Here is a 26842-nt window from a genome sequence, read left to right as displayed (position 1 = left end):
ACACGGCTCTGTGGAATACTTGATTCTGATTGGTCAATCGCGCCATCCAGCTGTATGTTATTACCAGATAACAACCACTCAAAACAGATAACAGGCTCACCCGGGTTGTCAGCAGCACTATACGCTTGCTAGGAACGTTTTTTTCTTCATGGAAGTTTTGCTTTTGGTGAGCTAATAAAATATTAAAACTCAGTCGAATCAATATTTTGTGTACAGTTGTTTAATTATGCCATCCAGTGTTGTGGACTCGCTCTCACTTGTTTCATACAAACGCAGCTGCTGCAATTTTGTGACTATTGTTTTGTACACGGTTGGATTATAGGATAACATACAGGTACGATTTAAACAGGTACAGTTTAATCTGAAATCAATATATTTTATCCCCATAATTATCTATGTGGCGAAATTCTATGTAATAAGTAGGGATGGCTCGATACCACTTTTTCATGTCCAATACAGATACCACAAACTTGAGAATCTGCCGATACCGATACAAATATTTTTCTCCCTCTTAAGTGATCCAGTGAGAGTGGAAATAAGAGACAAGGAAAGAGAAAATGGCCTTTTACCTTTATGCTGTCCTCTGGGGTTTAACCCGTTAAGGCAACTGGGTTAAGCAGCATTTTTCACCAACTATTTTAAAAATGTCGAATAGAGATGGCAAACAATCTTCACCTATATGGATTTTGCAGTATCTTTCAAAAGACTTGGGACATTCACAGCGGATTTACAGTTCAAGTTGACTTTTCCAAAGATAGACAAGCTGTGAATAAACTAGGTTGTGTTTAATGCTGTTTTTCAATCAATGTTATTAACCTCATGAATAAGCAAATATATGATGTTATAAATGTCATGAAATAAAAAAATTGAAACCTGAATACTAGGGATGCACCCGATACTCTGGTACTCGTACTAATTAAAATGCTCCGATACCACGCAGCGTGTGTACAGTGTTTGTGTCCTGACAAAGAAACACCAACAACAGCATAACAGCAAAATATAAACCAGTGTCTGTGATAAGTATGGGGGTAAGGCTCCTCGAAAGGCAAAGCCCCCAGGGAGGCTTAGCTCTTCCTAATTTTATGGGCTACTACTGGGCCACAAATCTTCAAAAAATTATTTGTTGGTATACTACCCCGGAGGTTGATTGGTGTAAGGCAGAGGCAAATACTTGTATTTCTACATCGCTTTCTGCTCTAATAACAATGAAGCTACCAATCTCACCCTCTAAATACTCTTCAAGCCCAGTCGTACCTTCTACGCTTAAAATATGGTCACAGTTTAGACAAAAGCATGAACTCAGCAACTCTTCTATGCTAAGCCCTCTCTGTAATAACCATTTGTTTCCTGCTGGTAAAATAGATCTCACGTATGCACAATGGCAGAGGGTAGGCTCGGCCAGGTGTAGTGATTTTTAATATAAACACTACTTTTGCCAGTTTTAATGACCTCTCAGAGAAATTCCAATTGTCACAGTCAACCTATTTCGTTACTTTCAAGTCCGACATTTTGTTCAATCTCAGAGCTCAACTTTTCCTGACTTGCCACCTACTTCACTATTGGATCAAATTTGACAGCCTCCTACTTTCTTTTCTTAAAGGTCAAATTGCAGCAATATATAAAATGGTTATGTCCTCAAATTATATTTTAATTGACAGAATAAGAGGTGAGTGGGTAAAGGACATAGGAAGTGAAATACCTGACGAAATTTGGGATGAGGCTCTTAATAGAGTAAATGGATCAACCTCTTGTGCACGCCTCAGTCTTATACCACTTAAAGTCCTTCACCATGCCTACTACACAAAATGTAGACTTTCAAAAAGGCTTTTGATGATTTGTGTGATCGATGCAAAGGTGACAAGGTAGACTTGTTCATATGTTTTGGGCTTGTCAAAAGCTGAGTGAATATTGGACATTCATATTTAAATTAAATGAGGCCTTTAGCTGTTGAAGTTGCTATTTTCAAAGTACCAGAACATGGAGTATTATTGACAAATAAAGTAAAAAAATGTATTGCTTTTTGCCACCTTTTTAGCGAGAAGAAGAATATTATTGGAGTGGAAGTCAACAAACCCGCCTAAAGCCTCAATGTGCTTATGTGATCTAGTATCATACTTAAAATGAGAGAAAATGTAATATTTAATGAAAGGATCTGTCCAAAATGTTCATGTTGTGCTCTCAGAAATCAGTGAAGTGTTATAAAGTTGGCCTGGAGCTGAAACTTGATATACTCTTGTTTACCTGTTGTTCCCCCTCTAACACTCTAGATTATTAAACTGATTTAGTGTGAGAGAGTGAGTGAAGGAGATGGTGAGTTGATGTGAAACTCAGCATGTGCTTTTAAACATGCAGCTTCTGGTGTCAATTTAACATTATCTTTCCATTTATAGGTCATGTGTTGAACAGGAACTTGTTGAAATACCAGCATCTGCAATTTGCCAGCTTAAAGAGCAATAATAATGCTGGAAGAGTTAAAGCTAATTCTGTGGCTAGTTTTTGTTTACAGTACAGTATTTTACATTATTTTTGTAAGGATATGTTCAGAAACAGAGATTGTTACATTACCTATTCCACTATTACGGTTATTCTCCATCTCTTCCATTTTTAGCTCCATCTCTAGCACTGGGTCTTCGGGTGTTGGATCCTCTGAACTTGGACCTGGTTTTTGTTCTGGCATAGTGAGAGGAGCTGCTTCTTCCTTGTGCTCAGGCTCTGGTGCAGGTTCTAGTGAAGAGGTGGTGTATGCAGCTATCACATGAGCCTGGTGTGTGATAGGTTCTTCAGCAAGACTGCTGCTACTGGATCCTGCAGCTGCATCATCACCGCTGGAGCTACTGCAGATGGACCTGGCCGGCTCTGAATCCTCAATACTATGGCTTAGATCAGAGTCATCAGCTGGAGTTGAGGCTCTGGGAGTAGGCAGCAGGGTCCTTTCAACTGGCACGGGGTTACAGGAAGCCCGCACAGTAGGCACAGAGGTGGAAATAACTGTCTCGGGTGTACTGGGGGCCGGTGTGGGTGGAGGTGCTGGAGCCTTCCGTTTCTTTAATTGGTTGTATGAGGACGGAGAGCCGAGGTTTATCTATAGAAGGGATAGAACACAAATGTAAATGTTTGAATGTATGGTACTTCAGGATGTTGCTATGTTGTTGATAAGATTTTTTCTTACTGATGTCATTACTCAAATGTTGTGAGTGCATGGGTGTTGCTTACTATCTTAAGCAAAGCCACTCTATGTCTCTGTTTACACATGAGCCAAGCATACGTTTGATGCAAGTGTATCAGACTTGTCCACCATACAAGCCTGGTGAAAGCCCAAGGCACATTTTTGGTGGATTAAATTGATCAAATGTGACAGGTAAGATGTTTTTCGTTGTTTTTAATTATATTTCAAAATTACATTTCAAATAAATGTTGCTCTTTCTATTAATAAAAAAACTGTTGCGCTGCGTCCCCTAGGGGTCGCTATGGGGAATGCCTCCGGCATGACAGGTGTTTAAAGCATGAGTCTAAAAACGACAAAATCCTAACAAAGTCTAAAAAATGAACTTGACACTGGCAGGCAGCAGCCTATGACGCCACCACTGCTGCGAGACTGACTACAATAGACAGGCAAGGAGCTTTTTCTTTTCTGGAAAGGAAGGACTCTCGAAAGAGTCGTTATTATAAGGCCTCCGTCCTCCGAGCTCAGCCTGGGTCTAAGTTGTTAGGCTCTCTGTGAGCCTCCTTGGTCACTGCTCTTGAACTAGACCATATTTAGGACTCCTCTCACTATAGAGAATCGATCTATTAGAGTCCACTGTTCCTCTGAGTTCTGCCCATTATTTTGTCAGGCTGCTAGTCCTGTTAAGTAGCTTCCTTGACAGGCATAGAACATAGTGTATTTGTCCTATGAGCTCAGCCATAGGCTAAGTGATTAGGCTCTTTGTGAGCCTCCTTGGCTGCAGTGAACATCGCTAGTCCTCCTCTCGCTATAGGGTATTATTTTACTGAGGCCCCCCTGTTATTGAAATCACACCCTGTTTATTTTCTTTATTTTACACAAGCACAATGTTTTGTTTCGATTATAAGTGGGCACATAAAAAAGTAGACATTTTACAGTTTATTTTTTCATATTTCTTGATGTGAAGATGTGAAGAAAATTGAGCAAAACGCGCCGGCGCGTTTGCCGACCCCAGGGGGTTAATAAGCACCACTAATATACAGTGGGGAGCAGGGCCGGAGTGGGGCCACTTTTCAGCCCGGGAGATTCGGGCCCAAGACCGGCCCACTTTTTCCATGGAATTCCAAATTACATTAATTTTTTTCCAAATTGGATAAATGAAGTTCAGCTCTTACTATTGTGTAGTTTGTATTAATACCATGGTTCAACAAATAATGTAAAGGTTAAATAATAATTCACAGAAGAAGTTAACAAAAAATATTCCACTATTCCAGAAGAAAAGATTGATAAATTAACAAAAGCAGAAAGAAAGAAAGAAAGAAAGAAAGAAAGAAAGTGTCACGATCCACACACAGAAACAGGAAGATCCAATAGCAGTATTTATTTAAGGGGTAATCTGTACTCACAACAGTCCAGGCAAAGGGTCAAAAGTCCAATAAGGCAATCCAAAATACAAAAGACAAACAAGAACAACAGGAACGGAAGTGTGGGGACAATATACAAGGACTCCGTGACAAACACTGAAACTGACAGGGTATATATACACAAGTGCTAAATGAGGTGACAAGAAACAGCTGAACACAATGAACACTAAGTGACAGACAGGATCATGGGAAATGTAGTGAGAATGTGGATGACACCGTGGGGAAGAGGACATCTAGTGGACACCAGGAATACACAAACCAGACACTGTGACATAACCCCCCCTCTACGGAGCGGCTACCAGACGCTCCAAGACCCACAAAAAACAAACAAGAGTCCAGGCGGGAGGTGGAATGGTGGAGGATCAGGGGGAGGGATGGAGGGCCAGGACCATGAAGGGGAACAGGGACAGGGGATGACAACTTAACCGGCGGCCGTGGCGAAGCAGACAGTCCATCGGGCGGCCAGGGCGAAGCAGACAGTCCATCGGGCGGCCAGGGCGGAGACGACAGTCCATCTGGCGGCCAGGGCGGAGACGACAGTCCATCTGGCGGCCAGGGCGGAGACGACAGTCCATCTGGCGGCCAGGGCGGAGACGACAGTCCATCTGGCGGCCAGGGCGGAGAACACCAGGGTGAAGACGACCACTCGGGCGGCCATGGCGGAGACGACCAGGGTGAAGCCGACCACTCGGGCGGCCATGGCGGAGAAGACCAAGGCGGAACAGAGACAGACCCTGGCTCAGGGACTGGAACAGACACCACCGGCTCAGGAACTGGAACAGACACCACCGGCTCAGGAACTGGAACAGACACCACCGGCTCAGGAACTGGAACAGACACCACCGGCTCAGGAACTGGAACAGACACCACCGGCTAAGGAACTGGAACAGACACCACCGGCTCAGGAACTGGAACAGACACCACCGGCTCAGGAACTGCAACTGCAACAGACACCACCGGCTCAGGAACTGCAACTGCAACAGACACCACCGGCTCAGGAACTGCAACAGACACCACCGGCTCAGGAACTGGAACAGACACCACCGGCTCAGGGACAGACACGGGCACCGGCTCAGGGACAGACACGGGCACCGGCTCAGGGACAGACACGGGCACCGGCTCAGGGACAGACACGGGCACCGGCTCAGGGACAGACACGGGCACCGGCTCAGGAACAGACACGGGCACCGGCTCAGGGACAGACACGGGCACCGGCTCAGGGACAGACACGGGCACCGGCTCAGGGACAGACACGGGCACCGGCTCAGGGACAGACACGGGCACCGGCTCAGGGACAGACACGGGCACCGGCTCAGGGACAGACACAGGCAACGTCTCAGGAACCGCAGGCGTGACGTGAAGCTTTGGCTCGGCAGGCGTGACGTGAACGGTCTCTAGAACGGCAATACTCGCGTGTATCCTCCATGCATGCAGTACAACCACCGCATAAAAAAGGAAGACAGTCCTATTGGCCGTGGCAGGACTGATGGTGTACAGCCCCGGGGCGACCTCCGGGACGACAGCGGGCTGTTCCGGCACGGCAGGCGTGACGCGAGAAGTCTCTGGCTGGGCGGAACTCATTTGCTTCCTCCGTGCGTGCAGTACAACCACCACATAAAAAAGGAAGACAGCCCTCCTTGCCGTGGCAGGACTGATGGTGTACAGCCCCGGGGCGGCCTCCGGGACGACAGCGGGGTGTTCGGGGACGGCCTCCGGGACGACAGCGGGCTGTTCGGGGACGGCCACCTCCTCCACTGCGGCCTCCACGGGTCCCGCGAAATTTGACTAATCGTGTCCCCTCAAAAAACTCTCTTCTCTCCCGCTCAGTGGCTGGGGAAGAGACATTGAAAGTCATACCGCTGGATCTAGTGTTGACGGAGTCCTTCTGTCACGATCCACACACAGAAACAGGAAGATCCAATAGCAGTATTTATTTAAGGGGTAATCCGTACTCACAACAGTCCAGGCAAAGGGTCAAAAGTCCAATAAGGCAATCCAAAATATAAAAGACAAACACCAACAACAGGAACGGAAGTGTGGGGACAATATACAAGGACTCCGTGACAAACACTGAAACTGACAGGGTATATATACACAAGTGCTAAATGAGGTGACAAGAAACAGCTGAACACAATGAACACTAAGTGACAAACAGGATCATGGGAAATGTAGTGAGAATGTGGATGACACCGTGGGGAAGAGGACATCTAGTGGACACCAGGAATACACAAACCAGACACTGTGACAGAAAGAAAGAAAGCATTTGAAATGTATCCCACTCTTCCACAAAGAGGCATATTGAACTAATATTTACAGTTCTGCTGCTCAGAAGCAACAACAAATAATTAAGAGGTCATTTTACTGCATACACAGATAACATAATAATGAACACATAATATTTGCAAAGTCTATGAATCGCCATGACATGTATTGAGTGATACAAAAAGGCTAATATTTTTATTACATTTTATATTTTGCTTGTGAATAGGTTGACAACGATACAACGGTATTAGCCGAATAATTACGTTGCAGCGTAATTGCTAATCATTACTAGGCCTATCTCTCTTTACCTGCTTGCCACTTTTGTCCTCTTGAAAATAAATCTGTAAGCTTGGCACATTTGGCAGCATCCTCCTCCAATGCCTTTCTTTTTTTTCAACCTGGCTTTTTCAGCCCCTCCTGGCCTCTTCCTCCCATCCATCCTCCCTGACGCGTACCGTTACGGTAGGGCCGGCCCAGCTATCGGGACCTGAGAAAACTTTTTGGAAAAGACGCGCTATGGACCCAACCAACTATATGGGAGGGGAGGGGAGAACTGCCTCACATGGAACAACCCATGCAGAGGCTGCGCGCTGCGGTGTCCGAATGCGGAACGCGTGTAGCCTAATATTGTAACTAACGTGACAAATGTAAAAAAAAAAAATTATCGACCGGCCCAAAAGTGAAAGCGGCCCACCGGGAATTCTCACGATTCTCCCGATTACCCACCCCGGGCCTGGTGGGGAGAACAAGTATTTGATACACTGCCGATTTTGCAGGTGTTCCCACTTACAAAGCATGTTGAAGTCTGTAATTTTTGATCATAGGTACTCTTCAACTGTGAGTGACGGAATCTAAAACAAAAATCCAGAAAATCCCATTGTATGATTTTTAAGTAATTAATTAGCATTTTATTGCATGACATACGTATTTGATACATCAGAAAAGCAGAACTTAATATTTGGTACAGAAACCTTTGTTTGCAATTACAGAGATCATACGTTTCCTGTAGTTCTTGACCAGGTTTGCACACACTGCAGCAGGGATTTTGGCCCACTCCTCCATACAGACCTTCTCCAGATCCTTCAGGTTTCGGGGTTGTCGCTGGGCAATACGGACTTTCTTCTTCCTCCAAAGATTTTCTATTGGGTTCAGGTCTGGAGAATGGCTAGGCCACTCCAGGACCTTGAGATGCTTCTTACGGAGCCACTCCTTAGTTACCCTGGTTGTGTGTTTTGGGTCGTTGTCATGCAGGAAGGCCCAGCCACGACCCATCTTCAATGCTCTTAGGGAAGGAGGTTGTTGGCCAAGATCTCGCGATACATGGCCCTATCCATCCTCCCTCAATAAGGTGCAGTCGTCCTGTCCCCTTTGCAGAAAAGCATCCCCAAAGAATGATGTTCCAACCTCCATGCTTCACAGTTGGGGTGGTGTTCTTGGGGTTGTACACATCCTTCTTCTTCCTCCAAACACGGCGAGTGGAGTTTAGACCAAAAAGCTCTATTTTTGTCTCATCAGATCACATTACCTTCTCCCATTCCTCCTCTGGATCATCCAGATGGTCATTGGCAAACTTCAGACGGGCCTGGACATGCACTGGCTTGAGCAGGGGGACCTCGCGTGCGCTGCAGGATTTTAATCCATGACGGCATAGTGTGTTACTAATAATTTTCTTTTGAGACTGTGGTCCCAGCTCTCTTCAGGTCATTGACCATGTGCTGCCATGTAGTTCTGGGCTGATCCCTCACCTTCCTCATGATCATTGATGCCCCACGAGGTGAGATCTTGCATGGTGCCCCAGACCGAGGGAGATTGACCTTCATCTTGAACTTCTTCCATTTTCTAATAACTGTGCCAACAGCTGTTGCCTTCTCACCAAGCTGCTTGCCTATTGTCCTGTAGCCCATCCCAGCCTTATGCAGGTCTACAATTTCGTCCTTACAAAGCTCTCTGGTCTTGGCCATTGTGGAAAGGTTGGAGTCTGTTTGATTAAGTGCGTGGACAGGTGTCTTTTATACAGGTAACAAGTTCAAACAGGTGCAGTTAATACAGGTAATGAGTGGAGAACAGGAGGGCTTCTTAAAGAAAAACTAACAGGTATGTGAGAGCTGGAATTCTTACTGGTTGGTAGGTGATCAAATACTTATGTCAGCAATAAAATGCAATGTGATTTTCTGGATTTTTGTTTTAGATTCCGTCTCTCACAGTTGAAGTGTACCTATAAAAATTACAGACCTCTACATGCTTTGTAAGTAGGAAAACCTGAAAAATCGGCAGTGTATCAAATAATTGTTCTCCCCATTGTAGAAGGCAAAAATGCTTCATGAGTTGCAAATGTAAACTGAAAGTAAACAAAAGACAAGCAACTTGCCCAGAGATGGAAGAAATATAATAAAATGATGTAAAGTTCCTTTGGGGTCAATTTTAGATCAGAGAACAAGATATAGTAAGTAGAATAAAGGTTGAACAGAGTTATAACTTAAAACATGACATCAGTACAACAAGTTTCTCTCAGCTCAATGATGTAAATCTATATTATAAAGGGTGAATCACAGCCCTGCAGCGTAGATGTAACCAGATTTCTGGCAAACTCAGAACATTGTCAGAATGGAAAAACAAATGAAATAAACTCGATTTTCAAAGACAAAAAATGATGAAAAGAAGCCACTCTCCCTTTAAAAGCTATTTTCTGACTTAAGTGTCCCGCCTCCTTCTTACCATAACAACATACCTTGTTACAATGACAAAGCTGAATTTTCAGTTGCAATTACTCCAGTCTTTAGTAAGGTTGGGTATTGAGAACCGGTTCCAAAATGTCCAAAAAACTTGGATTTCATTAGATTTTGAATATTTTGAATATTTATCTTATTATTTCCTGTGAATCTTAGAAATCGTATTAATTCCTGTGCGTGCATTTTAATGATTTTAAACCATTCAAACGCAAGAAGACATGAAAGAGAGCTCAATTCGGGACTCACACGCTGTTTTCTGTGCTGCGCACACATCCAAAGCTCACGCACAGAAAGTCACTTCTCATATAATCCGTGAATACTGGGTTGAGTTCTCTTTCTCTTCTTGCAAGAAGCGTCTTCTTGCAGTTGAATGGACAAATAAAAAAATATATATTTCAAAATATCCTCATAAACATTTGGTTTCGTCTTAAGTGAACATAAACAGTTGAGCAGTAACGCTCAACTATTTGTAACAGTATATTGGATTAGTGCATTCAGCCTTAAAGTGACAGCAGCCTAATATAACTCAATATATATATGTGTGTATATATATATATATATATATATATATATATATATATATACAGCCATGGTCAGAATTAAAGGTTGTATCAGCGATTTCAGGCCCAAAAATAAATGATCACATTCATCTAATCTTTCCTAACGATCCGTTAGCTGACCGCCTCATAAGCAGGCCATCAAAAAACGTGTCTCTGTAGGCAGCCAAGGCTCACCCTAATCCTCTTCCTCCTCCTCTTGGGGATTGACTCAACCATGTTCAATTTCTCGTTCATTGATAGACGCTGGCTTCTTCTTCAGCTCCGACTTCGCGTGCAGCCGTGCATGAGCGCAAAACCTCACAGCACCCAGCCCCAGTTCGGTGATTGGTTGGAACACTGTTTATTTTGGTTTTGAGTGGTTGGTGAAACCATTTGTTTTTGTGTGCAGATCTCAGAGCCTAGGCTGCCTACAGAGATGCGTTTTTTGATGGCCTGCTTATGGGGCGGGCAGCGGATCGTTAGGAAAGATTAGATGAATGTGATCATTTATTTTTAGGCCTGAAATCGCTGATACAACCTTTAATGGTAAATATGATCAAAACTGACTGTAAAAAATACATCTGCATTGTTTATCCTTTTGATCTTTCATTCCAAATCAAAATTGATTTCTAAATTCAATCAAAATTCAAACCTTTCATTGAGGTAAAAGAATTGAAAGTGGGGGGAAAATCACATTATGAAATAAATAAATGTTTTTTCTCCAAAACAAGTTGGCCACAATTATTGGCACCCTTTTATTAAATACTTTTTGCAACCTCCTTTTGCCAAGATAACAGCTCTGAGTCTTCTCCTATAATGCCTGATGAGTTTGGAGAACAACTGACAAGAGATCAGAGACTATTCCTCCATACAAAATCTCTCCAGATCCTTCAGATTCCTAGATCCATGTTGGTGCTTCTTCTCTTCAGTTCACTCCACTCATCAGGTCAGGGAACTGGGACGGTCATGGCAGAAGCTTCATTTTGTTCTCTGTAACAAATTTTTGTGTTGATTTTGATGTTTGTTTTGGATCGTTGTCCTGATGGAAGATAAGATTTCTAGCAGAAGGCGTCAGGTTTTGATTTTTTATCTGTTGATATATGATAGAATCCATGATGCCATGTATCTGAACAAGAAGTCCAGGACCTCCAGCAGAAAAATATGGCCACAACATTAAAGATCCAATGGTATATTAAATTGTACACATGGGGTACATTATACCATCTAGCGTGTTTGCTGCCAAAAATCAATTTTTGTTTTGTTTCATCTGACCACAGATCCCTGTGCAAGTTCCAGTCGTGTCTGACAGCTGAATTTGTTGGAGTTTGTTTTTGGATGAGCGAGGAGGATTTTTCTTTAAACCCTCCCAAACAACATGTGGTGATGTAGGGGTTGTTAGATTTTTTTATAGGCTTTCTGACCCCAAGACTCAACTAATCTCTGCAATTCTCCATCTGTGATCCTTGAAGAGTCTTTGGCCACTCAAATTTTCATCCTCACCGTCCATTAAGGCAATATAGACACACGTCCTCTTCCTGGCAGATTCGTAACATCTTTAGTTGATTGGAATTTCTTAATTATTGCCCTGAAGGTCAAAATGGGGATTTTCAATTCTTTATTTATTTTCTTACAGCCACTTTCTATTTTGTGATGCTCAACAATCTTTTAATGCAGGTACCAATAATTGTGGCCAATGTGTTTTGGAGAAAAACATTTATTTCATAATGTGATTTCCCCCCCACTTTTAATTATTTTACTTCATATAAAAGGTTAGATTTTTGGCAATGTTTTGAATGAAAGATCAAAAGGATAAACAAAGCAGATTTATTTTTTACAGTTTTGATCATATTTACCGGGGGTGCCATTAATTATGACCATGACTGTGTATATATATATATATATATATATATATATATATATATATATATATATATATATATATAAATGTCACATTTTTATTTATTTATTATTTTTGTATTACTTGTATAGCAAATAAACCTATGGTAATTTTCCACGCGGTCTCCTGTAATTTCTCTCTCCATCTTTCTATGGCCTCTCACATACAGTACAGATGTTAATTATTAAGTTATACAGTATATGGAGATACTAAATATCAAACCCCAGGTCTCTCCCCTCTTAATCCTGAGGAATGTAGAGCATGTGATGAATTTTGAGAGGTCTGCTAAACCCTGAACTATTTAATTACTCTAGCCTGTACCCTGGTCATGAGCTGGAATATTTCATTTAACCCGTTTTCATGGTGGGAACACATGAACACACACACACACACACGTTTGTTTTCAATCTACTGACTTTTATTGTTTTTACACTGAGCTAATGGTTTTAATCTAATTTAATCTCTTTTTAGAAGTGTAATTTTGGTCCAATGAGTTTTCAGTTTGGACAAAAATAAACATCTTGTTGTGTTGCCAAGTATGCAGAGGCAAGTTTTAGGGTTCACTGATGTTTTTTTGTTTTTTTTTTAAGATAACAAATATTTTGCCAATCAACATAAAGGAGGTTATTTTACATTAAAATATTTATAAAAAATAAAACAATTTGACATGAAGATTACTGTTGTCTTGTCAGCATTTGTGTAAATTAAGTTTTGTTTTGTTTTTTATTGTTTTTACAATTCTTGACTTTAAAGAAATGTCTCTTCTCACACGAAAAGCAACAAAAAATATCGGAAAATTATTATTATTATTATTTTTTTTTAATTTTATAAAAACTAAGATGCAGAGAACAAGTATTCTTACACTAAACATACACTTAATCCTCAAAATAAACCTAAACAAACATCCATAAAGAGGTTTGCTTTGGCAAAAGGAGTCATTTACACAAAACACAATGTCTCCCTCCTTACAAACATAGAGAAAGAGAGTTATGCTAAACTGTGTAGTCTCACGTTAGTGCCACACTTCTTTGTTGTGACCGTTTTATTTTTATCGCCCTATTCCAGGTCACATTTAGATCTCCACAGTGTTTCCTAATCAGTCATAAATCCAGCCACCACTGAGAAAAGCCAAGAAAACACATCTAAGAGACCAGCCTGTCAATCAGAGTTACAGAGATGTGGAAAAAATAAACCACTTTGTGGCCTTTCTAGATTTATCCAGTGTGTAACTGCAACATACAGTTGTGTGACAATGTGACAATATCCGGAAGGTATCAATGACTGCCATCACCTTTTACTTTGTAAAACAGACCTCCTCCATCCTCATACAAGGGACATATTCCAATAAAAGTACATGCTAACTATTTTCTACAACTGAATCTTTTTTATTTATTTTTATTAATATGTAGTAAGACTATTCAAATTGAAAGGCTAATTTATAGTCTTATTCTGAAAATAAAAAGCTCTCATTCACAGACTGAAAAGGAGCTAAAAAGAAAATAACAAATTAATCTTTTTACTTCACAAGTTTTAAAATCAATTTAGTTTGCTCAAAAGTTATATATAGCATATATAAGTATTTTATATTGTTCTCTTTAGATGTCGATATTAGCCATTGAAAACCCCTATGATAGGTAGACCATTATAGCGTAACTGTTTTACAGGTTAACTTACAGAATGATGGCACACTAGAAGTTCTAGTCACTGTAATGGTAAAGATATTCAAGAACTAACAACGGAAATGGGCCACAACATCTAACAAATTTTAAAAGCATTGTGTCACTGCAGCTGCTGTGAGAAGCTCAAGTTCCCATAGAAAGTTATAGGTATTTTTGATTATCTACTAAGCAACCATCCAGGGGTGCGTTTCCCGTACAACTATATAGCTCGCTGCTTAACTACCATAGTACGATGCATCGTTGGAGAAATCAATTAGCTAGTCACGACTGTTTCCCAAAACCGTATGTCGCAAAGTATCGTTCAACCACGTTGGTTTATGACGTCTCGCACGTGGTGGACTAATAACTTATTTTAACTAATCAGTTTGAGATCAGTCTGAATAACTTTTGTAATAAGGATATCTAAATGTATACAGTGAAGACTATGAGGTGTTGTCTTATATTTTATTACTACATTCAATTTCTGTACCTAGTCTATATCTAACTCCTGTATCCTGTTAGATCTACCTGAAAAACCTGAAAAGCACTGTTTATTTAATTTGTGCTATTGCTTGTAGTCTGATTATTTGTTCTTATTTTATTACAGACTGTTAACTTGTCTTTAATAATGTTTGAAATTTATATTTTATATTATTTTGTTTAATTTGCATTGTTCTTGCATTCAACGCAAAAAGTCTGGCGACTTAAATAAAAAATGCACTAGCCAATGGTGACTCGAGCTATAGTGTGTCCGTTGAGGGTTGAAACTTCAAATCAATTGTTCATACTTGTACTTAATGACTACAAGTCAGTAGATTAATGTTGTAATTTGTTTTGATTATGTTATGGATTCACAAACTTTCTAGAACTTTCAATGATGTGACACTTTTAGATTTACATTTATGCATTTGGCAGACGCTTTTATCCAAAGCGACTTACATTGCATTTCAAGGTACACATTTACATTCTTATCAATTCTTGCTTTCACTGGGAATCAAACCCATGACATTAGAGTTGCAAGCGCTAACGCTACACTGTTTGAGCTACAGGATTCTCAAGGATAGATTCATTTTCATTAAAAAACATTAACCATCTGGGGTCTAAGGTGTTTTTGGGGTCCTTGAGATGTTTTGACATGCCCTGACATGTGCTTTTTTTCAGTTGCTTAAACATATTAACGGCAAAGGTGTCATTACACACTATTTAGCACAAACAGGGCTACCATAATATGTGAGCAACATGTAGGTGTGTTTTTGAGAGAATAATGTTTATGCATGGTTATTGAAAAACAAAAAATTAAAGTTTCTGAAATAAAGCCACAAAACACATACTAAATATATGTACACAAGACTTTTGACAAATGATCAGAAAATAATCCTGCCTAATCATTCACCTAAAACAATACATTGATTAAAAATTTTTAAGACACTTTTTGTTTGGAAAGGCAATATGCGTGGGTACGTGAATGATCATGAATAATCATGAATAATGCTGTGATTCACACCTGAGAAGATAATGACCCACACAATGAGCTGCATAATGAGCCTTTCATTCAGCTGTGTCACTGAGAGGGTACCACAAGAAAGAATGCGAGGACAAAATAAATTAATATATATAAATATATATACCGAAAAAAATTGTCGGTAACACTTTATTTTGATAGTCCACTTTAGACATTCTACCAACTATCAGTAACTTTGCAGCTACATGCCAACTAACTGTCATTAGAGTATGAGTAGACTGCTTAATATCTGCTAATGGTGCGTTCACACCGAACGTGAATAGCGCGTCAGGCGCGAGTGATTTCAATGTTAAGTCAATGCAAAGACGCGTTACGTGCGTAAAAAAATCCTGCGGCGCGGTAGACGCGAATACGCCTCATTGGCGCGAATTGAGCGTCTGGCGCGTTACGTGCGAATGATTTTATAGTGCTTTTTGTGCATTCACGAGTTTGACGCGAATTCGCGTCTGCCGCCCGAGTTGAAAAATCTGAACTTCTGCGTCAATTCGCGCCGCGTTAACCAATCAGGAGCCTGCTTGCTTCACGTGACATAGCATAACAAACTCCTGCTCGAAGTCACTCATTCAAAATGGAGGAGAAACTAATTTTAGCTGTGAGTGATCACCCGGAATTATATGACTCAAGTTCATACTTTTATAGAGACAGGAACAAAAAGGATCTCGCTTGGAAGAAGATAAGTGAGGAGATTGTAGGCTACAACCTGGTAAGTTGTAAGATATACAAATTTAACTTTTGTGTCACGTTATTGACCTACTAACTCGCTAGTAAGCTGCCGTGCTGCTAGTTTACAACTATTTAAATGATTTATCAACATCAGACATCTTGTAAAAATATGGCCCCCAACGGGTTTCGAAAACTTTCGCCTCTGACGCGTGTAAATTCCGCTTCAAATGTATGTTTTTACGCGCGTCAATTTCGCTCTTGACGCGCGAATGGACACAAAGTGATCAAGCGTATAACTAGATGCGCCAGGCGCGAATTTGACGCGCTATTCGTGTCCGGTGTGAACGCACAGTTACACTTTATTTTGATGTTTTTGATGTTTTAAAGTAAAGGATACATAAAATTGCGGGTGTGTATTTGCTGCCTTTGACCGCTAAGAGGCGCTACAATCGCAGACTTTGAAAAGTGTCAGTTTATTCTCTCTATTGCGTAATCTGCCGCCACACCGCGGCTCATTGAGAGTGATTGAAATCTGGTAACAGATCAATTCAAGTGAAACAAGTAGTTAAACGAATTCATAATCACAAGACTGAAATTAAATGTAATACATTTAATAAATAATGAAAACATTTCAACACACAAAACATTGCAATAGAAAAATATTAGGCTACATCAATGAGGCTTTAGAACAGCAAAAGACGTGATGTTAACTGCGGGCCGATGATAGCGCAGTGGTCAACGCAACAGCACGAGCTTCACGGAGCTTCAAGCGATGAGATCGAATCCCACTAGCTTTGGCTGACAGGCAGCGTTACATTTTTTACCATTCTTGATGCTTAGATAGGTAACTGTTTATTGAAGTCAAGCATTTTGTTTAATTATCAATGGCACATTTCAACATAAATTTGCTAAATTCCAATAGAGCCGATGCACAGACGACAAAACTGATGAAGGAAGATTATCAGCCGATCGCGTCAGAAAATGAAAATGATGAAGATAGTCTTTAATCTGCTAAATTATTGTTTTGTGAATCATTCACGAAATTGAGATGACTGACATTGATACCCGCCATAGCAAAGGAAGATTTTTTTTTAAAGGTGCCCTAGAATGTGTTGAAATAATATTTTAATTTTGTCCCTTATATCTACATAAAGGGTATGTGGCTTAAAAAGCCATTTAAAATGTCCAGAAAAGGTTTTACAGGTCAATTTCCAACCCTATAAATTGGCCCTAGAATGAAATGGTCTGTTTTTACCTTATTTGGAAGGGTCATGAATAGTAATGAGGAGTTCTGCTCTGATTGGCTCACTGCGGGCTCATTACAAGAGCTCAGAGAGTCACAGCAAACAGGTCCGACGTGCAAATGGAGAGACTCGGTGTACAAACGTATATGTTTGAGCCGGTTTCAGACGACGATGCAGAGTTTGAGGAACAAGCGGTTGTTTGTAGAATGCAAATGGACGTTTCGGAGTGGTAAGTTTATTAATTATTTTCAGTACGAACTTAACAGTCACGTGTGTGCGCGTGTGTGTGTGTGTATGTGCGTTCGTTCGTTCGTTCGTGCGTGTGTGTGTGTCTGTGTGCGTGTGTGTGTGTGCGATCACCTGCGCAGTGCAGTTCTGTGTAGCACCGTATCTCTGAAAGGGCTTTGCTTATGCAAATTTTGGAGGCGTACATATTAATGATCCCATCGGTTACGTCACAGTAGGTGTTACGTGGAGATTCGCCTGTTTTTCAGGGGTGTTTTTCAAAAACGAGATTTAAACAAGAAGGAGAAAACAATGGTGTTTGAAACTCACTGTATGTCATGTCCATGTACTAAACTATTGTTATTTAACTATGGCAAGTTAAATTCAATTTCACATTCTAGGGCACCTTTAAATAGATCCTGGACATTTCAAGGTTTAAATAAAGTGTCGGGGGCAGTTTATTTATTTAAAACATTGCATAGAGTTTATTTTCAGAATATTATTCTTGCGACATTTTAAATCTGTATTGCCAAAGAAATTGCAGCTAAATAAACAAATATATATATATATATATATATATATATATATATATATATATATATATATATATAATATATAGCTGCAAGCAGCGATTACGGGCCAAAGCCGGTGGCACACAACACCGAAAATTCCTATGAAGTGTGGTATATATATTCATTGAAATTACTGTACTTTAAAACACTTGTTTAAAAGAAAAAACACATGTATACATAGTATAAAACACTAGATGGCACAATATACCTATTTTTAATAGAGTCTTTCTGCCCCCCTCCCCACACACACAGAGACAGGGGGGCTGTCTGTGTGTGTGCCCTCCCTCCCCTCCCCACACACACACACACACACACAATGGCAGGGGGAACTCTGTCAGAGAGAGACAAAACCACATTCAAACCAAAATATCTGACTTCCTGTTGGTCGGAGCTAATGACTGTAAATGAGAAAGTTGTCCGGCTTGATGTGCACAAAATACATACCGAGTTTTGTGACTGTAGGTAAAAATAACCCCCCCACTTTAGTCAAAAGCATCTTGAAAGTAACACACTTCCTGCTACCATTTGGTGGCGCTATAACTTTGACTCACATTAGTTACATCCATGTGATCGGCCTCTTACAAAAAACACACTACTGAAGTTTCATCAAGATCAGTTAATGTATGAAGACGTTATAACACATCGTGTTTCTCTTATCTCGTCATAAATTCGTTTCCTCGCCACGGCCAAACCGTTCGAGATATCAAAAATCCGTCCGCAATTTAGCATCCTCAATATCTTGACTTCATGCTGACCGAGTTTGGTGGCGATCGAAATAATTTTCTAGAAGGAGTATATAAAATTCCAGGGGGATTCGTTTTTAAACAACCCATAATAGCCGACTTCCTGTTGGACTGGCGTAAAACTTAGAGCACGAAAGTTGTTCGGCCCGATGAGATCTATATGTGTACCGAGTTTCATACTAATTCATGTAAGCGTGTTTGATATATGGAACAAGTTTTCGGACTCCGTTAAAGGGGGCGCTGTTGAGCCCCCCCGCCACGCCCGGGTACCAGCTTTAGCCCGGCTCTGATGGCCGCGGGTTCTGACCTGTGTGCAAAGTTTCAAGAGTTTTCGAGCACGTTAAGGGCACCAAAAGTGCCCGAGAAGTCGCACACAGCAGAGAAAGGGTTAAAATAAAGCCCCCCTCCTCTCACACACACGTACACACACACACTGAGAGAGACTGGCACAATTCTGAGATTTTCTCCCATTCAAACCAAAATATTTGACTTCCTGTTGGTCGGAGCGTAAATTAGAAAGTTGTCCGGATCGAAGAGAAGAATATAAGTACCGAGTTTGGTTACTGTAGGTAAAACTAATACCCCATTTTTGACTAAAGGTGGCGCTACTGAGCCCCTTACCACACCCGTTTCTAAAACGTTGCACAGTTGCGTTGCACAGATGTCTTTTTGCGGTTTACAGACACTATTCCATATCGCGATTAGAACAAAGCACTTAAGAATAAAGAACGTACTATTCACAATCCTCAGATGGATCCTTTGCTCCTCGAAGTGAAACAAAACTTGAGTAGTAATTTCTCGTTATTTGTTTGATCGTTTCCTCTCTTTTCTAATCAACTTTCACCTGATCTTTCTATTTGTGAGCTCTTACACCATGTGTCTTCTAATCCCTACTATTACTAACATGCGTAAATCCAATGCCACACGTCAGAGGCATTCCAATCCTAACAACCTGCGTACCCTTCCAATGTCTTCTAGTACCATTTTTTCTTTTCCTATTGCTCTCTGGAATTGCCAATCTGCAGTAAACAAAGCTGATTTCATTACATCTATTTCTAGTCATTTAGGTCTCAGCCTTCTGGCCCTGACTGAGACCTGGATCAGACCAGAGAACACTGCCACATTGGCTGCCCTCTCCACTAAATTCACTTTCTCACACACCCCTCATCTGACTGGAAGGGGTGGAGGTACTGGTCTGCTCATCTCAAACGATTGGAAATTGAATCATTTACCACCTATGTGTAACAGCTCATTTGAATCACATTCTATTACCATCACTAGTCCTATTAAAATCCATTGTGTAGTTGTATATCGTCCCCCAGGTCAGCTTGGCAGTTTCTTAGAAGAGCTCGATGTACTACTCTCATCCTTCCCCGAGGATGGTACTCCTCTCATAGTTCTTGGAGACTTCAACATCCACCTTGAAAAACCTCAAGCTGCTGATTTCCACACTCTGCTTGCCTCATTCGACCTCAAACTAGTATCTACTACGGCTACTTATAAATCAGGTAACAAACTGGACCTTATTTACACACGCTACTGCTCCACTGACCATACTCAAGTCACTCCACTGCACACCTCAGATCACTTCCTCCTCACTCTCAATCTCAACCTGCCTCAGAACATAACACACACTGCTCCACAGGTCACCTTTCGGCGGAACCTACGCTCACTCTCACCCTCTCGCCTATCCTCTTTGGTCTCATCCACACTTCCTCCTCCGGAACAGCTCTCAGCACTAGATACTAACAATGCAACTGATACTCTTTTCTCCACTTTAACATCCTGCTTGGACAACTTCTGCCCTCTCTCCACCAGGCCAGCCCGCGCCACACCCTCTGCCCCCTGGCTATCTGACGTTCTCCGTGAACATCGTTCGAAACTCAGGGGTGCAGAGAGGAAGTGGCGCAAATCCAAAGATCCTACTGACCTTGGTCTTTATCAATCCCTCCTCTGCTAACATATCTACTGCTAAAACTACTTACTATCACAACAAAATTAACAATTCTTCTGACTCTCGCATGCTCTTCAAAACCTTCTCCTCTCTTCTTAACCCTCCTCCTCCTCCTTCGTCAACCCTAACAGCTGACGATTTTGCAACATTCTTCATAAATAAAACAACCACCATCAGCGGACAATTTACCAATCCACAAACTAACACACACATTTTAGCAGCTAACACACAGACTCTACCCTCGTTCTCCTTGCTTTCAGAGACAGAAGTCTCAAAACTCCACCTTTCCAGTCGACCTACTACCTGTCCGCTCGACCCTATTCCCACTAACCTACTTCAAGCTATTTCTTCCTCTGTTGTACCTGCACTCACACACATCATAAACACCTCTCTTCACACTGGCACATTTCCCACAGCATTCAAGCAGGCTCGGGTAACCCCACTGCTTAAGAAACCCACTCTAAATCCAGCACATCTAGAAAACTACAGACCGGTATCCCTCCTTCCATTTGTCGCAAAGACACTTGAACGAGTCGTTTTCAACCAGATCTCCTCTTTTCTCGCGCCGAACAACCTCTTGGACAACAATCAGTCTGGCTTCAAAAGCGGACACTCAACTGAGACTGCTCTGCTCTCAGTAATCGAAGCACTGAGACTTGCAAGAGCCGCTTCCAAATCCTCAGTTCTCATCCTGCTGGATCTGTCTGCTGCCTTTGACACAGTTAACCACCAGATCCTCCTGTCAATCCTAGAGAGGAAGGGCATCTCGGGAACTGCACTCCTGTGGTTCAAGTCTTACCTCTCAAGTAGGTCCTTTAGGGTGTCGTGGAGGGGTGAGGTGTCTAAAACCCTACATCTAGCTACTGGTGTGCCTCAGGGCTCAGTGCTTGGACCACTTCTCTTCTCCATCTACATTACATCACTAGGATCTGTGATTCTGAAACATGGCTTCTCCTATCACTGCTATGCTGATGACACACAACTCTACCTCTCATTCCAGCCTGATGATCCGACGGCAGCCGCTCGCATCTCAGCCTGCCTGACAGACATTTCCGGCTGGATGAAGGACCACCACCTTCAACTAAACCTTGCGAAGACAGAGCTACTTGTAATCCCGGCTAGCCCAGCAATTCATCACCACTTCACCATTCAGCTAGGCTCGTCATCCATAACTCCATCAAGATCAGCCAGGAACCTTGGAGTTGTAATTGATGATCAATTGAACTTCACAGACCACATTGCTAGCACTGCTCGGTCATGCAGATTTGCCTTATACAACATCCGAAAGATCAAGCCATTCCTATCAAAGCATGCTACACAACTCCTTGTTCAGGCACTTGTTCTATCCAGACTAGATTATTGTAATGCTCTCCTGGCTGGTCTCCCAGCTTGCACTGTCAAACCTCTGCAACTGATCCAGAATGCTGCAGCTAGAGTGGTCTTCAACGAGCCGAAGAGAGCACACGTCACTCCCCTCCTCAAAGAATTGCACTGGTTGCCAGTTGCCGCTCGCATCAAATTCAAGTCATTGACGTTTGCCTACAGAACAACCACTGGCACTGCTCCCCAGTACCTAAACTCATTACTTCAAACTTATGTGCCATCCAGAAACTTGCGCTCTGCAAGCGAACGGCATCTTGTGGTGCCATCTCAAAGAGGCACAAAATATCTTTCTCGGACCTTTACCATGACTGCTCCCTGCTGGTGGAACGGTCTGCCTAACTCAATCAGAGCTGCTGAGTCTGTAGCCATTTTTAAAAACTGCTGAAGACCTATCTTTTTCGACAGCACTTGATCCAGTAACACTAACTCTTTCTCCACTATTCTATCTTTATAAAAAAAAAAAAAAAAATCCTGCCTTAGATTGAACTGCGAAGGGTCATAGCACTTACATACTGTTGTCCTACTGTTAGTTTAATTGCTTCTATTGCTCTCATTTGTAAGTCGCTTTGGATAAAAGCGTCAGCTAAATGAATAAATGTAAATGTAAAACCAGCACTTCTGAGGTAAATTTCCCAGGATTATCATTACGATAGTATTATTCCTCACAGCGTAGCAGGACGACGTAAAGTACATGATTCTTATTAAAATTGAAGTGTTTTATCCAGATAATGTGGGCGTGACTAAGTAAAAAAAAAATCGAGCAAAACGCACCGGTGCGTTTGCCAACCCAAGAGGGTTAAAGGGATAGTTCACCCAAAAATTGTAAACATTTACTCACCCTCAAGCTGAACACAAAAGAAGATATTTAAAAAAATGTCGGTAACCAAACAGTATTTTTCTGTTTTTCTGTCACCAGAGGGAGACTGGCACAGGAGATTCACCCTTTTCTCGACTAATTTGGTCTAGGCCTATATTACTTTTGTATTGCTTTTGTATACTAATATGCTTTAGACATATTTTTTGTTATTTATACTAGTAGCCTATTGTGATTATATTTCATTCTGGCCTGTTCTTTTCCGGTTTCCTGTGCTATAATTTTTTACCATTTTATGTAGTTTCCTTTATGATTAGTTCCATGATTGTGTCCAGGTGTGTCTTGTTAGTCTATAACCTGTGTGTAAATAAACCTTTAGTTTTCCTGTGTTCATTGTCAGGTCTTGTTTTGTTGGTGAGCTCAGTTCTGTTTCGTTTATTTGTTCCTGGAGTTTAGTGTCTGTTGCTTTGTTTATTTTGGTTCTTTCATATCCTTAATAATTGAAAGAACCAAATACTGCTCTCCTGCTCTCACTCATCTCTGAGTTCGCCAGCATTACACCTACATTTTTTCAGATTTTCATTTTATTTGTTTTGCTGCAATTCAGAGTTTGTAATGTGACAGTTTCTTTGTGATTCTCATCTTAGAGCTGGTTGGTTTGGTTCTTGTGTTTCAATTTCAATGTGGTTTTGCATTAATAGCAATCAGTTACACTGTGTAACTGCTTATGAATGGTAAGTGTAACATCCCTGTAAGCTACAAAATTTACAGAGCAGAGAATACATCCACAGGTTTGTACAGTGCACAGAAGCTTTTATGCAAAAACCGAAAGACCAAATGACAGCTACTCCCAATTAATTATTATTTAGACTGTGTAAATATTTGTCAGTGGTTATGATTGGTGTGTGTGTGTGTGTGTGTGTGTGTGTGTGTGTGTGTGTGTGTGTGTGTGTGTGTGTGTGTGTGTGTGTGTGTGTGTGTGTCATTGCTCAAACCTGTGATTCCAGAGGTAAAGTCTGTGTGGAAGCTGATGGGGGTCCTGGAGCTCTGCGTTTCTTTAATTCCACTTTCGGGGACATCTTGGAGATGTTCATCACAGACTGAGACTGACCAAGAGTGCTGGGACGGGTCTCCACACAAGGGCCACAACCCACCACTGACATACCCTGAGCATAAAATAAAGAGAGACACTTTAAGAGCTATACAAATACACATTTAAGAACATGTTTAAAAAAAATACATGAAAATAGCAATATGTCTATAAATATAAGTGCAAAGTAGAGAAAGTAGAGACTAGCTTAGTGCAAATGACAAGGTGTACACATATTGAAGGTGCTTTGTACAGAGAAATAAGGTATTGTTGTAGCCAGTGGATCCTGAATTGCATTGTAGGCAGTGCATCCTGAATTTAAAAGGGCAGCAAGTTTAACAGAGGACAGAAAATCAATAACATTTGGGCTGGAAATGTCACAACCTGCTCCTGGAGTGTGGCTGAGTTCTGAGGGCTTTACCCTGGCCATGACCCCTACGTTTAAACAACACACCATTAAACAGCTGCCCTGAGAAGACGGTTAACAGGGAGGGACTCGATATATAAACTAAACTACAACAGCTGCTGACATCTTCTGATTAAGTTTTACATTAGTGCTGAACTGAACTAAGAATCAATTTAAATTCCAATTAAGTTCCTCAATTGCATAACTGAAATAAGAATTTTCATATAATATATTAGAATTAAATTGGATTTAATTGAAAAGAAAGTAAATTGTTGCAAGCATAGTTTTTAATGGACTATGGAACTGTGGGTTATACATATTACTATTAGTACACGTTTTAGGTATTACATACCGGTAATCAAAAGATTACATTTTGATATCACTTTTTATTTTATAAATGTATCTTGAAACATTGCAGACCAGTGGCGGTTCTAGCTTTTTATAGCGCCTTGGGTGAACCATCCCTTCTGTCACCCCCACTCCCACCCCAAACCCCACAAAAATCACAAACAGAGATAAATGGGTGAGACAAAATAAAAAATAAAAAACCTACGATGCAGAAAACACACAGAAATGGAGTGACACTTTAACACATCTACAATGGAGAACAAATGAAATAACACACACACAACAAATAACGGCATGTTCAGGTTTGACTGTAATATTGTGACAGCAAATAAAATATACTTGACTTTAGTGCAAAAGAATGCTTTGAAACATTGACAAAGACTTTTTTTATGATTTAATGTCTAAAAAAGAAAAAAAGAAAAAAAAGAAAAAACTTTCGTCTCGCTGGTACCACCCAGCTCCAAGTCTCTTTTGTCTCCGCTGGTCTCGTCCAGTTCCAAGTCTACTTCGTTGGTCAGTCGTTGCTCTGCCTATGCCTTGGATTCCAAGGCCTTTGGCTGCGCCTCGTTCCTCAACCTCTCCGACTCAGTGGGGCTCCTTCTCCCCTCCGGCACCCTGGCTCTATCTCGCCCGCTTGTCACTGTGGCTCCGCCTTGGCCTCAAGGTCCTTCGGTGTCACCCGGTCTCATAGGCTCCACCTCTATGGATCCAACTTTCTTGGAATCCACCTCTGTCGGGCGGTTTCCTGGCTCTACCTTGGTTCCTCTCTTCATTGGTTCCCGGTGGACCTTTGTCAGGATGGCTCGCTGCTGGGTCTTCATCTAGCTCCTCCCTCTATCATCTCCTCTCTGACTCCTCCCTCCATCGTCTCCTCTGTGGTGGACAACCCACCCCCCCACCGCGCCTTCTGGGAGGGGGTGTAATGTATGGGTTATGTTTAGTTTCATTGTGTTTTAATTTGGTTTTGTTCTATTCCTGTTTGCCTGAGGTCAGCTTGTCAGTTGCCATGGTTTCTGATTTGAGTTATGCACCTGTTCCAAGTTATATTGATTTGTCCTTTTGTGTTTATTAAAAGTCTATTTCTTCATTCATTCTGAGTCACACGTTTCTCTGGTGGATTTACTACACGCTCGACGTAACACCGTCCTACTTTTTTTCACAATAATCCATTACACTCTCCATACTTAACAATGCAGAAGATACAGTACATTGCTATTTACATATCATTTTGACTTTCATTTCTGAAGTTTGTCCAACCTGGCAGAGACAGCAAGCCATTCTTCCACTCCTGAAGGAGGTTTAACACCGTGGTTCTTTCACAAGATTTATTGTTTGTTTGAGTGGTACAACATTCAACTACTGGCAAAATAAATGGCGTGAGATTGAGGTGTTTGGACTGAAAAGGGTGGTACAAAATGTCTGGGAAATCTGTTTGAAAGCAAACATTATTATAACATGCTGCTAATGTCACAAATTACATTCTTACAAACAAAAATAGAAAAGCAGGGATATGCATTAACATACACACACAGAGGTGTGCAAAGGACAGAGAGAGCAGAGTGATCTGGCAAATACTGAGGAACGAGACTGGATAGAGAGAGAGAGAGAGAGAGATAGAGAGAGAGAGAGAGAGAGAGAGAGAGAGAGAGAGAGAGAGAGAGAGAGAGAGAGAGAGAGAGAGAGAGAGACAGAGAGAGAGAGAGAGAGAGACAGCTGCAAATCTATGCCTAGAAAGATATGTAGACATCTAAACTAGACATAACACTAGGCACAAATACACACACCAACACAAACAAACACATGGAAAAAGCACAGAGACAAAATAATCACAGCTCTCCTATCATGGCCACATGCTTTCATTAGACGCCACAACCTCCCAGAAAAAGTTTGGCGTTCTCTCTAACATTTTTGTTTCACCCTTCTCTGCCCTTAGAACGGAATGTTCAAAGTGGGTATGGCTATTAGTGGGTTATATAATCGGAAATCAGTTACTGCGACGTGTTGAAAATGGCTCTTGTGATATTGTAAATAGTGAGCACCTGAACTGGTGTAATTACAGGGAGGGAGCATCGAGAGCAGGGAAGAGCCCTTCACAAAATATGGTGATCGAAATAAAATAACTGGCATATTAATGATGAATTATGGACATCCGGGTGTGTCTGAGTGTCATCAAAAACACAGTGTGTTTCTCAGAGAAAAGGGAAAA

The 26842-nt window shown here is 41.3% G+C and overlaps 1 protein-coding gene across 6 annotated transcripts in view; it reads right to left on the bottom strand.

The window, feature by feature from the left end:
- Positions 1-26842, bottom strand: part of cobl (cordon-bleu WH2 repeat protein) — a 106573-nt gene that overhangs the window by 23200 nt on the left and 56531 nt on the right. For all 6 annotated transcript variants that reach the window (XM_079626306.1, XM_079626310.1, XM_079626309.1 and 3 more), the window contains 2 exons: positions 23788-23958; positions 2566-3082 (listed from right to left, as the gene is read on the bottom strand). In XM_079626306.1, coding sequence (XP_079482432.1) covers positions 2566-3082; positions 23788-23958 — 688 coding nt within the window. The remainder of the gene's footprint in view (positions 1-2565; positions 3083-23787; positions 23959-26842) is intronic.

The sequence above is a fragment of the Phoxinus phoxinus genome, assembly GCF_949152265.1.
Source record: "Phoxinus phoxinus genome assembly, chromosome: 10".
NCBI classification, from domain to species: Eukaryota; Metazoa; Chordata; class Actinopteri; order Cypriniformes; family Leuciscidae; genus Phoxinus; species Phoxinus phoxinus.
The sequence above is the reverse complement of the archived record's forward strand: the minus strand, read 5'-3'. Positions and strand labels throughout refer to the sequence as shown.